Source organism: Babylonia areolata, chromosome 20, assembly GCF_041734735.1.
Source record: "Babylonia areolata isolate BAREFJ2019XMU chromosome 20, ASM4173473v1, whole genome shotgun sequence".
NCBI classification, from domain to species: Eukaryota; Metazoa; Mollusca; class Gastropoda; order Neogastropoda; family Buccinidae; genus Babylonia; species Babylonia areolata.
In genome coordinates this window covers 52,963,416-52,979,362 of record NC_134895.1, presented here as the reverse complement: position 1 = coordinate 52,979,362, position 15,947 = coordinate 52,963,416, and the positions used below count along the sequence as shown (strand labels likewise).

The 15,947-nt window shown below is 46.3% G+C and overlaps 1 protein-coding gene across 1 annotated transcript in view; it reads right to left on the bottom strand.

Annotated features, from left to right (window-relative positions):
- Positions 1–15,947, bottom strand: part of LOC143294718 (uncharacterized) — a 35,789-nt gene that overhangs the window by 13,062 nt on the left and 6,780 nt on the right. Inside the window, exons 4-8 of the mRNA XM_076606138.1 lie at positions 10,402–10,608; positions 8,735–9,058; positions 5,229–5,469; positions 2,611–2,796; positions 1,171–1,317 (exon numbers count right to left, since the gene is read on the bottom strand). Of these exons, the coding sequence (XP_076462253.1) occupies positions 1,171–1,317; positions 2,611–2,796; positions 5,229–5,469; positions 8,735–9,058; positions 10,402–10,608 (1,105 nt within the window). The remainder of the gene's footprint in view (positions 1–1,170; positions 1,318–2,610; positions 2,797–5,228; positions 5,470–8,734; positions 9,059–10,401; positions 10,609–15,947) is intronic.

Below are 15,947 nucleotides of genomic sequence, written 5' to 3'. Positions count from 1 at the left end.
ATCAAGAATGAGGTGCAATATGAGGCAAAATGACCCACAACATGAACCTGAACCAACACTTGTCTCAAGCCACCCAGTTTTTTTGTTGACCTTTTCATGGTCAGCATGACCCCAAACGGAAAGAGCAAGATAGCGGCATATTAGTTTAGTGACTGACTCACCATCAAAACTCAGTAAAAATAACCCTAAAAAAAAAACAGAGTCAAAAACCACTGAAAATGAGTTACAACAGCTGCTAGTGGCATATATCATTTCATCTATGCATGAAAATCACTGGTAAAATAGATTCCTGAATTTCAGACACTAAAATAATACTTTTACCAAGATATAGATAAACATTCTAAGTACTTTACCTAGTTTAGAAGATATAGATACAGATTTTATACATTCTAATAATGATGAATAGCTAAGATAAGAATAACTTTATTATCTCCAATTAGAGAAATTTGGTCAGGTGTATTATCACAACATAGACAAGTAAACAACATGGAAACCATCACTGTAAAAACAACAACAACAACAGTTATTAGGATTATAACGAAGACACAGATGTAAAAATATCACAAACATTGTTTCATAATTTCCTTCCACACATTGCAGACAATATTTAAAAATAAATAAATAAATAAAATGAAATAAAATAAACACTATTTTGAATATGATTGTGAGCATAACATACTATATTGCGCACTGATTATAATTAAAATAAGAATAAATTAATTACCTCACAAGATAAATTGCATTGGGTGTGGCAAAACACAACCAGACAATCAGCACACACACACAGATACATCATTAAACATTACTTGAATAAACAGGAGTAATAAACATAATATGTTTCAAATAAAAGCATTTCACATATTAGCTTTAAAATAATTGTAATTAATGATCATCACAATGTAATTATTAACATAAATATACTTAAATGAAAGTTAACATCAGGCATACTATTGTATACAACATTCGTACTGCATACTGCACATTCATCCTACCTATTGCACATTTATAACAACCATCGTCATGTGTTTTAAGCTAAATAAGACAGTGACTAAAGCAAGTTCAACCTGGAAAAAATATTGTATCTATTATTGTTGTTGGTGGTGGTGTTATTGCTATGTTTGTTAGCTTGCTTTGATCAGTTTGCTATGTTGCCTTGTGCGTTCCCCGTACCGATGATGTACATCTTCAGCAGCAGACGTTTCTTGAGGGGGGGAACCAGGATGAGGTCATAGTCCCTCTGGGCCAAACGCTGGGCAAACACGGGCATCAGCGTCATGAAGTGAGCCGCGTTCTTTCTGATTGACTCCTGCACCATTTCTGAAACACCACGGTCCGTCTACTGGTCACTTATCTCTCTTTTTATTTGTTTTACCCCCACCCCACATCTAAGATGATGATATTAAATGAACAGACTATAAATAAATAAACGAATCACCATTTCATTTCAACAGTCAAGGGGTGGGGGTGTGGGGGGGTAAAACAAATAAAAAGAGATGGTGAAATAAGATCAATGTGATATGAGTTTGGGGAGCAGCTAGTACATCTTGTGTGCTTATCAATGGTGTGATTGATTTTGCTGGACAAAAAGTATTGCAGTCCCAAGATGAGGAAGTCCTGATAAAGACAGAGGACTGGCATCATGACCTGTAAGCTCTGTCTTCTTCTTCTTCTTCCTCCATGGGCTGCAAATCCCAGTCTCTTGCCGAGTCTCAATCCCAGCATCATGATCCCTGCCTTCGTGGTATGGCACACGAGGCATGGAACCCGCGCTTAGGCACCCAGCGAAAATCTGACCCCCAACAGAGAAAGGAAAGACAGGATCGACTTAGAGGTAGAGAAAAACGAACGAATCGAGGGTGCCGAGTCGAATCGAGTACACAGAATGTAAGAATACAATACAGACAAGCCGCATGCAGCAAAATAAGGCCAAATGAATACGCTTAATAGCCAAAAAAAGCGTAAGACGAGACAGAGCGTAAACCTGACAAGATGGCGTGGAGAGCCTTGGCCAAAGGAATGGTTCAGTGCTTATAGCTTTTAGAGGCGTTTGATTGGCTGAGAGCAGACCGGGCCAAGACTGCTCGTCTTTTCACTGTTAGCCGTGTGAAATTTGGCCAAGCAGAGCAAACCGATAGGCCTAGTTTGCATCAGTTTGACATGGTACAGTATATGACACCAAATCCCATGTTCACTCATATGTACACGAGTGGGCTTTTATGTGTATGACTGTTTTTACCCCGTCATGCAGGCAGCCATACTCCATTTTCTGGGGAGTGTGCATGCTGGGTATGTTCTTGTTTGCATAACCCACTGAACGCTGACATGGATTACAGGATCTTTAACGTGCATATCATGCACAACTACATTGAAAGAAAGAACAAGTGTGTGAACACATTTTCACACACACATGCCATAAACAAAACAAAAAAACACACAAGATATACACATACATACATCAAACACACAAGCACAAATCACATGAACACACACACTTGTTCACACACACACACACACACACACACACACACACACACACACACACACACAGTGATCTCAATATAATCCAGCATAAAACCATAGGTTCAACCTGGAATCATTATCAGCACCCACCTCCGAAAAGAGACTTAGGTTCTAGTCTTTGATACATGTCAATCATCTCATCAAGCACGGCCCACAAAGTTGGATGGAGCCCGTCTTGCATCAGCTCTGACTCCCGCATGTAGGCGTTGAGGACATGGATCTGATGCGACATCTCATGCACTGGTGCAAACATGGCTGGCAGTCGACGGCACCGCTCTGATGCGACAGATGAGGAAGTATAAAAAGCATGATCTTTCGCCCCATCTCTCTCTCTCCCTCCATCTCTCTCTCTCTCTCTCCCTCCATCTCTCTCTCTCCCTCCATCTCTCTCTCTCTCTCCCTCCCTCCATCTCCCTCCCTCTCTCTCTCTCTCCCTCCATCTCTCTCTCTCCCTCCATCTCTCTCTCTCTCCCTCCATCTCTCTCCCTCCATCTCCCTCTCTCTCTCCCTCCATCTCTCTCTCTCCCTCCATCTATCTCTCTCTCCCTCCATCTCTCTCTCTCTTTTTATTTCTAAATCGCTCATCTAAGGATGGTGTTTTACTGCTTAAGGCCAGTAGTTTATATGCATTTACTGATACATTCACAAATTCTATTCATTTGGAAAATGAAGATACTTATTTTTACAGAATTAAATGGAGTACCGTAAAGCTTGGTCTATAAGCCGCGACTTTCTCCCAGCTTCAAACTCTGTGGCTTATACAATGATGCGGCTTATTTGAGGATTTTAACGATCCCGGGAGTGTCACATTCTCGTCTATTCTTATCTGCCCTTCAACTCACCAAAATCATGATTTCTGTCCACAAATTTTTGGATGAGCTTCAGGTTAGTGTGCTAACTGTTCATGTTTTAAAAATCAAATCCGCACACATTAAAGCCTTCAGATCAGCATTCACGTCTACTCTGCTCAAGCGCACACCCTCATCATGCCGAAAAAGTGATGTAATGCCTATGATGCATCCTTCAAACTGAAGACGACAGTGCAAGCGATGAACCAGCAGCGACCTCTACCTTGCGTTCAAGTTCATCAAGTGAAAGTGAGGCTGAAGTCAGTGACAAGATGGCAGAGGAAGCTGTGCTGGTTCTCTTCAACTCGGACACAGAAGACAAAGATCTCAGTGGATAGAAGGTGAGCAGGACAACGTTGAATAAATGTGACTATCCCTAAATTATGGATCTTTTTTTTTTTTTTTTTTTTGGTGGCACGAGCAGTATTTTCACTTGCTTTTCTTTGTGTTGTTTCCGCTTGTGTTTATTTCATAACCTACAGTATTGACAGCTTTCCTGTAGTATCGGTATGTGTTCCGGTACCGGTAATAACTGTGGCTTATAAGCCAGTGCGGCTTATGTGTGTATGAAGTTCAATTTTAAAAAAAATTTAGTGGGTGCGGCTTATATACCAGTGCCCTCAACAGACCAAACTTTACGGTAAAGACTTTTAGTACCAGTTCCTTATTGATCAGGATTACTTCCCTCCTCAGATCTTCTGCACCAAACAACTACAAGCAAGACTGATGTCCTGTCTTGGAGATCAGAAAACATGTACACACTTAAAAACCTCAGACAGAAAGACAGAGTGTGACATCTTTTGTAACCAGTGTTTATGTGGAAAATGGGGAGGCTCTGAAGACAGACAAACAGTACGAAGCAGACAGGCAAAGAAGCATGCAAAGACCAAACCGCATCCATTCAAATATACACACACACACATACACATACACAGACACACACAGAGGCACACACACACATCTGATTTTCCCAGTTTCCCCCAACCCTCCATTCATCCACATCTCCCACCCCTTCTAACCGATAATACTCAGATGTATTCATAAATACTTTAATAAATTGTCTTCAATCACCGATATGTGTGACGGGACATTAAACAAAAATTCCTCCTCCTCCACACATCTGATACATCTCATCATCCCACCTGCAGACACACATCATGCCTTACAATTAACAGAAACACTTAAACATGATCAGAACGTTTCTGCCTTCATGTATATTTGGAACTGTGCGTATGCATACAGATATGTATGTCTAGATGCATGTGAATGTCCACTGTTTTATAATGTGGTACAAGGCAAGCTAATTCTATGTGAATCAATACAATGTGATGTGACAAGTTAAATACAAGAAAGATTTTATACACACATACATATGTGTATCATGTGTCTGTCGATCTGTCTGCTTTCTATGCATGTTTTTTTGTTTTTTGTCATTTGCATTACTGAAAATAAAGCTTGCAATCAACAGTTTAAATCAAGCTTGCTTCCTTTGTGTAATATATGTTTGGTTGTTTTTTGTTGTTGTTTTTTTTTTTTTTTTTTTAGCATATATATGTGTAACAAAAATTGAAATAAACACACACACAAAACAACAACAGATTCTTTATGCTCATGTAACTCCACCACCACTTGTTAACCCAGTCATACGTCCACACATCAGTCAGAAATCCAATCATCCTCATCCGCCATCACACTCATCACCATCATAGTCATCAACCTTGTTACAATCATAGTCATCATCACCATCACCATCACCCTCATCATCAACACACCCTCAACACCACCATCATCAACATCACTTTGTCACCATCACCATCATCATCACCATCCTCATCACCACCCTCATCACCACTCACTCACCAATGACGGCTCGGCCTCTCAGGACGGCAGCCAGATACTTCTGAGTCTCCACACCCTCCACCTCACACTCATAGGCGGTCATGACGGGCCACAGAGGTTCCAGGACGCAGCGGCCTTGGCAGCACAAGCGGTAGCCCAGAAGGAAGAGGAGGAACACGACGACAGTTCCCAGAAGCAGCACGGCGTTCAAGCTGATCAGAATGGCCACGCTGTACGGCTCAACCAGCCAGGGAGACAGCACCTGCAGCCCATTAACACAGCAGTCGTTAGTACCTGAAGTCATCAAATACAAGTCATTAGCACCTGCATTCATTAAATATGTCATTAACACCTGCATTCGTTAAGTACAATTTATTAGCACCTGCATTTGTGAAATATAACAGTCATTAACACCTGCATCCGTCAAATACAAGTCATTAGCACCCGCATTTGTTAAATACAACAGTAACTAGCACCTACATTCATGAAACAGAGCAGACATTGGCACCTGCATTTTCAAGTACAACAGTCATTATCACCTGCATTATTCGTTAACTGTCATCAGCACCAGCATTTGTTAAATACAAGAGTCATTTAGAAGAGATGATAAACCAAGGCCCCACATGCAACACATGCACTTGCTGACTCAGTGCCCATGAAAGAACCCACAAAAGGGATGTACCTGGCAAAAATTCTGTTGGAAAAATCTGCACTGATAGTAAAACAAATACATTTAGACAGGAAAAAAAGACAAAAAAAAAAAAAAAAAAAAAAAAAAAAAAAAAAGGGTCGTGTTGTACTGAGGCAAAACACACTACTCGGGGAGAACAGCCCGACTTTCACGCTGAGAACTCTCTTGTGACAAAATGTAATACAACAGTACAGCAATAAAAACTTTTGTGACAGGAAACATTATCACAAAGAAAACAAAAAACAAAAAAAAAGACAGGATGATACAAATACTGAAGGAGATAAACAATTACTAACTCAATTGAGTCATGACAGTTGAAAGGTACTGGTCTTTTTAATCAACGGTCTTAACTCTCTCAGGACGAAGGAATGCTCACGTATTCCTACACAAAACGTATTCGGATTCGGACGACGGAACGGAATAGCATTCTCCGAAAGTAAAATTCCATCATGCGCTGTACACGTGATTTTGTGATTAGCCAAGCAGAGTGCACTATTCTGGGTCACTCCACAATCGAACAGTATGATTGGTCAGCCTGGGATGTGTGGCCTGTCTCGCACACACGCTGACAAAGTCACTGACTGGTCGTCTGCTCGCGTGCCAGCCTGTTAGCAAAGCGGGCTCTTCTCAGAATGTTGTGAAGAGAACAAGGCAGTGACGGCAACGTTTTAGGGTTGCCGAAGTACTTGAAATGCTACAAACTGAAGGGTCGGACATTGAAGAGGTGGATGATGACGAAGAAGAAAGCGAATTTAATGCAGAAAGCGAGCATGGGTATGGTGATTCGGGGTGAAAAATTGGCAGTATTTTCTACATATGGCAACACTGTAAAAATAAGATGAGAAATTTGATTTTTTTTATATGTAATAGCAGCTCAACACGTAATAAACCAGTTCTGAAAGTTTCATTTTCTTACACAGTATTTTGTATTTTTTGTAATTTTTTTCCAAACCATTACAAATGGGCCGTCTGTGGGGAAAGCAAGGGAGAAAACTTGTCGTCCCGAGTGAGTTAACTGTTTTTGCCAAAGAGGACCGGTAAAAATCCTTTCAATGTTTTAGTGGGCTGCTTCCATTGGACCATGTTCCACTGTCTGTCAGATGTCTGTCACTGAAAAGTAATGTTGATTCAATTTCTGGTGCAGATCTTTCCCACATGATCTCACAAATGAGCATGAATAAGTTTGGACTTTTCCAGTCCTAAAGCAAACCATTTGGGGTCAGTTTAGAAACTGCATAAAATGTGCTGACAGCAAATGATCATTCAGAGATTCTTCTTCTTCTGCGTTCACTCATATGCACACGAGTGGGCTTTTACGTATATGACTGTTTTTACCCCGCCATGTAGGCAGCCATACTCCGTTTTCGGGGGTGTGCATGCTGGGTATGTTCTTGTTTCCATAACCCACCAAACGCTGACATGGATTACAGGATCTTTAACGTGCGTATTTGATCTTCTGCTTGCATATACACACGAAGGAGGTTCAGGTACTAAGCAGGTCTGCACATATGTTGACCTGGGAGATCGTAAAAAATCTCCACCCTTTACCCACCAGGCGCCATCACCGTGATTCGGACCCGGGACACTCAGATTGACAGTCCAACGTTTTAACCACTCGGCTATTGCGCCCGTCATTCAGAGATGAAATGTGTGATGTTTTGTTGTTGTTTTTCTGAATGCTGGATTGGATATATTTCTGGGATTATGCTATACACTAACATAGGTGATCAACCCATGTGGAGTGATGGCCTAGAGGTAACGTGTCTGCCTAGAAAGCGAGAGAATCTGAGCGCACTGGTTTGAATCACAGCTCAGCTGCCGATATTTTCTCCTCCTCCAGTAGACCTTGAATGGTGGTCTGGACGCTAGTCATTCGGATGAGATGATAAACTGAAGTTTCATGTGCAGCATGCACTTAGCGCACATAAAGGAACCCATGGCAACAAAAGGGTTGTTCTTTGCAAAATTCTGTAGAAAAATCCACTTAGATATGAAAAACAAACAAACAAACAAAAAAAAAAAAAAAACAGCACGCAGGAAAAAATACAAAAAAAAAAAAAAAAGGGTGGTGCTGTAGTGTAGCGATGTGCTCTCCCTGGGGAGAGCAGCCCTAATTTAACACAGAGAAATCTGTTGTGATAAAAAGAAATACAAAATACAAAAAAAACAAAACAACAACAACCACAACAAAAAACATATTAGTAAGTTCTTTCCACCTAGTAAAACATGGCCTCTCTTTTGCAATTTACTGTTGTTGTTTTTTTGTCATGTTTGATCATTGTGTTTTATTTTCCACAGCGTCCCATGATACAATGTCTGAGCATGGCAAGCACTGTTTCATTTGACTCTACTGAACTGATAAGTATGAATACAGAAGGATGCAAATGAAAAGTCATGCTGCTTGATTTCTAAAATGAGGACATGTGCTTGGAAAAAAAAAATCATTGCGAACCACTTCTCCAATGCCTTGAGCAAAGCAGCCTGCTTACATTCACTGATTAAGCAGCTGATATCCATGAAATGAAAAACAGACTTTGATGTATCCAGTTAGCAAAGTAAAATCAGGGTGTTGAATTTCTCACTCAAACCTTAGTTTTAGCCTTTCTTTCAGACTATGACTGATGTCCAGGCCCTAGCAACATCCCCGATTACACCAACAAATGTGTTGCTAGACAGAGGCAAGAAAAAACCCGACCCAAGCAATCAACCAAACAACACAAACAAACAAAAAAACCTCTGGCACAATACATTCTCTGGCACAATACTTTCTCTGGCACAATACATTCTCTGGCACAATACATTCTCTGGCACAATACTTTCTCTTCCACACCCTCACCTCAGTGGGATCATACTGCGTGAGCACAGCCCCGAACAGTGCATCCCCCGACAAACAGAAGTAGCCCATGGCCATGGCCACGTTAAAGGCCGTCAGCCTGTAGGGCCGCACGGCCAGAATCAGAAGGGCCAGCAGCAGCAGCACCACCACCATGCTGATGGCCTGAGCCCTGATGCTCTGGAACGTGGCCGCGTACAGGACGAGGACCAGCAGTTTGACCAGGTGGGCCAGCGGGCGGTAGTAGATGGCGCGCAGACGGAAGGAGGAGAAGAGATGGAAGGCGTGCACTGTCCACACCACGTCCAGGCCTGACATGTACTCCACCTGGGTGAGAGCAACCGTGTTGTTGGTTCAGCAGCTACTTTAGCAGATGTGGTGTAGCGTTGTACAATTATGGATTTGTCCGAACGCAGTGATGCCTCCTTGAGTTACTGATACTGATACAAAGCACTACAGTGCAGAGGAGTGATAACAGTGCACAAGGATATGGGCATGTGTGCAGGTACACACACCTACACACACATCTCACACACCAACCTACACATACACATACATTTCATGCACACAGACAGACACACACATTTCACATACACTCATACACACACACACACATACATTTCACACACACACACACATTTCATATACACACACATACATTTCATGCACACACACACACACACACACACACACACACACACACACACACAATTTCACACACATACACACAAAATGATAAAATAGAAATAAAACAAACAAGCACTTTAGCTGCATCAGGAAGCATTTTTGTGTGTGTTGTGTTGTGTTGTTGTGTTGTGTTGTTGTGTTGTGTTGTGTTGTGTTGTGTTGTGTTGTTGTGTTGTGTTGTGTTGTGGTGTGTGTGTGTGTGTGTGTGTGTGTGTGTGTGTGTGTGTGTGTGTGTGTGTGTGTACATATGGGAGATTTAAGGATGAGAGTATATCTGACACATAACATTTCCCATCGATACTTTTATATTCTCTGTGCTTGAGGATAAGCAAACATTCCTTCCGGACAAATTTGGGTACAAGGAGAACAACAGACCATGTCTGCGAATTGTGTAAGCATACATGGAGCTGTACCTTGATGACACATATTTGACATTTGAGAATGCAAATATGCACGTATGTGCAAGTATGCATGCCTGATTTTTGTGTGTGTAAGTGTGTGTGTGTGTGTGTGTGTGAGTGTGTGTGTGTGAGTGTGAGCGAGTGTGTGTGTGTGTGTGTGTGTGTGTGTGAGAGTGTGAGCGAGTGTGTGTGTGTGTGTGTGTGTGTGTGTGTGTGAGTGTGAGCAAGTGTGTGTGTGTGAGTGTGAATGTGAGTGAGTGTGTGTGTGTGTGTGTGTGTGTGTGTGTGTGTGTGCGCACGCGTGTGTGTAAATATGTGCGTGTGTATGGTATATCCACTGCATTTAAGTTGAGCTGAGAAAGTGTGTCATCAAAGCACCAAGCGTGGTGTCAGTGCACATGTTTTTGTACAAGGAATATTTTTCTGTCATTTCTATAAAATACAATAAAAATCTAATTATTTCAAAATACACAGCAATGCCATGAAACACTTTTATCTTGTGAAAAGACTGCAACACCCCCCCCCCCCCCCTTACCCCCTCTTCCCCCACCCCCACTTATCCCTCCCCTCCCCACTTCCGACCTCTTTCAGCTTCAGGAAGTCCTCGTGGTGCTGGGCGGTGGATGCCATGGCCTCGTGACGAATTCGCCACACCAACCAGGCAGGGAAGACCACCATCAGCACCACCACCCCCACCACCACCGGCACCACGTACACCCAGTGGTAACCGGACCAGCATTCCAGGCTGTTGTCCACGCTCACCTTGCCATCAGAGGTACAGTGAAATACCTGAAAGAAGAGAGAGAGAAAATGGGGGGTTATCTATAAATCCCTCTGCCTCCTTCTCAGCAAGGAGGACCAAAACACTAACGATTGACATCAGTATTTGAAAACAGTGGTTACAAAAACCCTGAAAACGGAGTATGGCTGCCTACTTGGTACGGTAAAAATGGTCATACACGTAAAAGCCCACTCGTGTACTTAAGAGTGAGCGTGGGAGTTGCAACCCACAAACAAGAAAGAAGAAGAACTGGTTACAAAAAAACAACAACAAAAAACAACAAAAACTAACAGCACAGACTAACATTTACAGAAGCAGTGCATTTGGTATCCAGTCTATGAAAAGAATCTTGAACATTTTACTCCCTGATATAACCAATATCTGACACCAAACCATTTGTACAGTACGAGAAAAAAAACCCAAAAAACACACAAACATACGGACCCACTGGGAAAAGGAGGAGTTTGTATTATACTCCATGTTTGGTGTTACATATACTTACCATGTCAAACTGATGCAAACTAGGCCTATTGGTTTGCTCTGCTTGGCCAAACTTCGCGCGGCTAACAGTGAAAAGACGGGCCCACCTGCTCTCAGCCAATCAAACGCCTCTAAAAGCTATAAGCGCTGAATCATTCCGTGGCCATGAACAAAAATGCCCCATGAGAACCACGGCGGAGACGCGGGGACGGACGGGCGGGCATTTGAGTTTGACATGGTAAGTATATGTAACACCAAACATGGAGTATAATACAAACTCCTCCTTTTGGTGTCATATACTGTACCATGTCAAACTGATGCAGAATTTAAAGCAAATGGAGGAGGGCAACGCCTACTGGTTCGTATGGGGAGCCCTTGTAACTGAGACGGCAGTGTTAGCCGCGACAAAGGAAATCCCCTTGGAAACGTCAGCCCTGGTCATACGGAAATTCCTGAGGTAGAAGTTGAAGGGATTCTCAGACCGCCAGAAGGCTGCCTCCAAGACATGCTGTGTTGGCACTGAGTGCTGGAAAACAGCCGAAGTAGCTATGGTCCGCACATCGTGTGCTCTGGGATGAAGACAGCTGATATCCCTGTGTGCATGAGAGTAGGCTCTACGAATGACTTGGGGAACCCAGCGGGAAATGGTGCCTGCAGCGATGTCTTTCTTGTAATTCTCATTGAGGGAGATGAGGAGATGCCTCTGAGAAGAACACCTATGGCGAGACCTATCCCAATAATATTTGAGACACCGAACAGGGCAGAGGTGCCTATCCGCATCATCTTGGGCAAGAATATCAGACAAAGGTCTGACCCTCAGAGAGGGGGAAGGAACCTCAGGGTCTTGGTTCTTAGCCAGAAACTCTGGAAGGAAACGAATAGTGATGGAACCATCTCTGTGGAAGGCCAGATCTTGTGGCATTCCACTAAGACCATGCAGCTCACCTCTACGACTGCCTGTGGCCAGCCACAGAAGGAAAGTGGTCTTGAGGGTGAGGATGTCAAAAGGAATAGTCCCCAATGGTTGGAAGGGCTGTTTTCGAATGAAATCCAGCACCAGGAACAAGCCCCAGAGGGGCACTCTTCTGGGGTCTCTAGCTTCCTTCAGAGGGGCACCCCTAGCCACCTCTCTCAGCAGGAAATCCGCTTCAAAGGCGGGACCACCTAGCTGATTGCATTGTGGTACAGATGGCAGACCTGTACCCTCGCACAGAACTAGCAGACAGGATGAGAACCGAGGAGCAGAGAGCCAGAAAGTTGGCCAGCTGCATGCTCGTAGGGTTCGTAGGGGGAATGCCCTGAGCTGTACACCACCGCAACCATTTCTTCCAGCGAAAGTCATACAAGGTCTCCATTCCCTGCCTCCTTGCTCTGGTGACTATGGAGAGGAGGTGAGAGGAGGCACACCCCTGGGTCAGCGCAGCCGACACAGAGGCCGACCGAGGGGTCGAGGACTTCAATGGTGATGCTGACAGTTCCGACCGCACAGCAGCCATGCGTGCTGGTGGAGCAGTTGAGGATTGGAATGAGGAGTGCCTGAGCGAGGCTGCCTCAGCAGATGAGATTTGGTTTCAAGTTCCAGGGGTGGAAATATGTGTCAGGGACTGAAGGTCCGAAAACCAGGTCTGGGCTGGCCATTTCGGCGCAATGAGGATCAGCTGCGGGTGTTCCAATCTGTCTTTCCGTATCACCTTGGACAGAATTGGAAAGGGAGGAAATGCGGAGGCAATCAGACTGCTCCAGTCTAGAGAGAGAGCATCCACTGCCCACACTTCTGGGTCGGCAACCGAAGAGACGTATAAGTGGGAAGTCTCTTGTTGAACAAGGTCCATCATCGGCCGAAACCACTGTTCCCACACCCACTGAAGGCTGTCCTTGTCCAGGGTGCACTCTGTGCTTATGACACTCTTGGACCTGCTGAGAGCATCTGCCAAGATGTTGGTTTTTCCTGCTAAGTGTCTCGCTGAAAGTGGAATGCCCTTGCTGTGGCACCAACGGAGGAGAGCCTCGGTCCGCATGGAGAGGTCTGCCGAGTGCGCTCCCCCCCATTTGTTCACATAACATGCGACTGTCGTCTTGTCCGTGAACAAGCGGATAGTCTTGCCCGTGGCCTCCCCCATGAAGTGCAGGAGAGCCCTGCGAACTGCCTCCAGTTCCAGAACATTGATGTGGCATAGGCGCTCCTCCGGGGACCAAGTCCCTGCTGCATGGAGTGAGTCCATGTGGGCTCCCCAGCCCAGGGAGGAGGCGTCTGTGAAGAGTGCCACCTGAAGAGTAGGTGGGGCTATGGGCACCCCCTGTGTCCGAAGGGGGGGTGATTAACCACTCTGATGTCACCTCGAGGAACCACTCGCCCAGACATAACTGGGTATCCCATGGCTGAGTGCTCTGGGACCGGCGTAACCTCAGTGCCCTCTGGAGAGGGCGCTTGAGAACCCTGTCCAGGGGAATGAGAGGTGCCGTGGACTCCATCATCCCCAAGAGGGAAGAAAGTGTCCGCGCTGTATCTTGGGAGGAGTGGCGCCAGTGGCTGAGGAAACCTGCCAGATGGTCCCAGTGATCTGGCGCCAGAGAGACTATCATGGACCGCGTGTCAAATCTCATCCCTAAGAAGTCGAAGGACTGACGTGGGGACAGATCGCATATCTGCTGGTCCCTGAGGAAGCCCAGTTGGGAGCAAAGGTCTAGAAGTCTGGCCGTATGACTCAGGCACAGGGCCTGCGACTGGGCCAGGATAAGCCAGTCGTCCAGGTACACACAGAGACAAAAGGATTCCGAGCGGACGATGGACACCAATTCCCGCACCACCTTGGTAAACAGGAAAGGGGCAAGGACAGACCAAATGGGAGGGCCGGGGAACTGGAACCCCTTGTCCCTCCACACGAACCTCCGGTACCGACGGGATGCCGAATGGATGAGTATATGAAAATAAGCATCTTCCAGATCGATAGAGGTAGGCCAATCACCTTGTTGGATGGTCTCCCGAATCTGTGCCTGTGTGTCCATCTTGAATTTGATTTTGGGGAGGAATTTGTTGAGGGGGGACAAGTCCAAAACTGGTCTCCCCCCTCCCAAGACCTTTGGAATCACCAACAACCAGCCGTAAAAACCGGGGCCCGGGTCCGAGAGTTGAGATATAGCCCCATGAGGAGTGGGTGCGATATCTCTTTTTCTAGGACGCTCTCCTGCTCCGTCGAGCTGGGCACCTAAGGAGGAGGAGTGGATCTTAGAGGGGGGCGGTCGTCCACCCAAGACAGCATGTACCCCGACTCTAGCACCGACATAATCCCGTCGTTGAGTCCCAGAGCACGCCACTGATGTGCATGCCGGGACAAGTTTCCTACTTGGAGGGGCTGAACGACTGGCGGTGCTGAATCGGGGCCCAGTCATTGGGGGTGCTGCCTTCTGGCCTTGGGCATGGCTGGTCGGCTTGGACGGACATAAGGTGGTCTATTCCTCTGCCACTGATTCTGCACACGCTGCTTTGACATAGGCGGCGTGGTATATGGAGGGGCCCTGGTGGCCGGTCTCTTCGATGGCATAGAACCCTGGAGCCCATGAGAGGTGTGGGCCAAATATGAGGCCACCTCCCTGTTTGTCTCTGCCCTGTGGCTGACAAAATGGGGCGGGAACTGGCCGAAGAGGGAGTGCTGCTGTGCTGGGACGGACCGCAGGGCAGCCCTCTCCTCCACAGGAATGTTAGAGAGGCTGAAAATGGCATCACGCCACGCTAGCACAGTACTGAAGTGAAGGCTGGTAGCTGTGTCTGCAGCTGCCGTGAGACCAGATGCTACCCTATTGCCAAAAGCGTGTAACCTCTGGTCTGTGAAGAGGCCAGGCGGGACAGAGGAAGGAGACCCCGTGTCCTGATTAACCGGACACTGTTCCCACAGCTCATTGGCCCTGTGGAGGAACGCGTCGAAGGTGTACGCCGTGGAAACCTCGAGGAGGCAGCGGCGGGCCAATTTGTCCCACTCTGCTAACGTTTTAAAGGATAGGGTAGCTGAAGTGGGGAAGGTGATGCGCTGTGAGACCAACATCCTGTCCTGTGCGGAGGGCTCTGCTCCGCTGTAGGCAGGGTGGATCTGTGTGTACCAGGACCACACCCCTCCCTTGGAGGAATCTTTAAGGGACTTTCCCGGGGAAAAGGCGCCCGGGGCAGAGAGGGACTCCCTGCCTGGAGGAGGGATGGAAGCAGCACCCCTGACAGTGCGGGTTGGCTTATTAAGCCATTCCTGCACCATTTCTGGCACTCTGAGTCGCCTTGTGGTTCTGGAGTTAGAGTCACATGGTGTAAGGAGGGTCAAGGGTAACAAAGTAGCCTGAGGGACTGATTCGGCATACGTGACCCTATTGGGGAGGGTCAGTTCGAGCTCGGCAAAGTCCGAGTTTGGTTCAGGCTGGTCCCTAGGGAGGCGCGGGCTCAATCTGTCCCCCCTGGGATGTGGGCGAAGAGTGCTCATCTGCTTGTTCGTCCTCATCCGAAAACAGGGGCTCCCACTCTTGTTCGCAGTCCATCCCCTGCTGGGTGCCATCCCAAGTGGATGTACCCACTGGGGTGTCCTGTGAGCTGTGGTCAGCCCAGTGGGATGAGCTGGGACGATCCCGAGCCGGGACCATGGCCACCTTCCTGAAGCGGGTGGGGAGCGTGTGGACCGTAGGTCCAACCATGCTTGGGATGGTGGGTGCCACCTCTTGAGAGGGCGTCCCTGGATGCAAGAGGGACCCACGGGTGCTGTGAGGGGACAAACACGCACTCATCTCACTGTAGGACCGAGGGCTGGGCAGGTGGGAACCGCAGGCTCCCCCGGGCCGAGTAGGGCCCCTCAGCCGCCATCGGTCCTGACAAGAAGGCCGTTGTGACCGT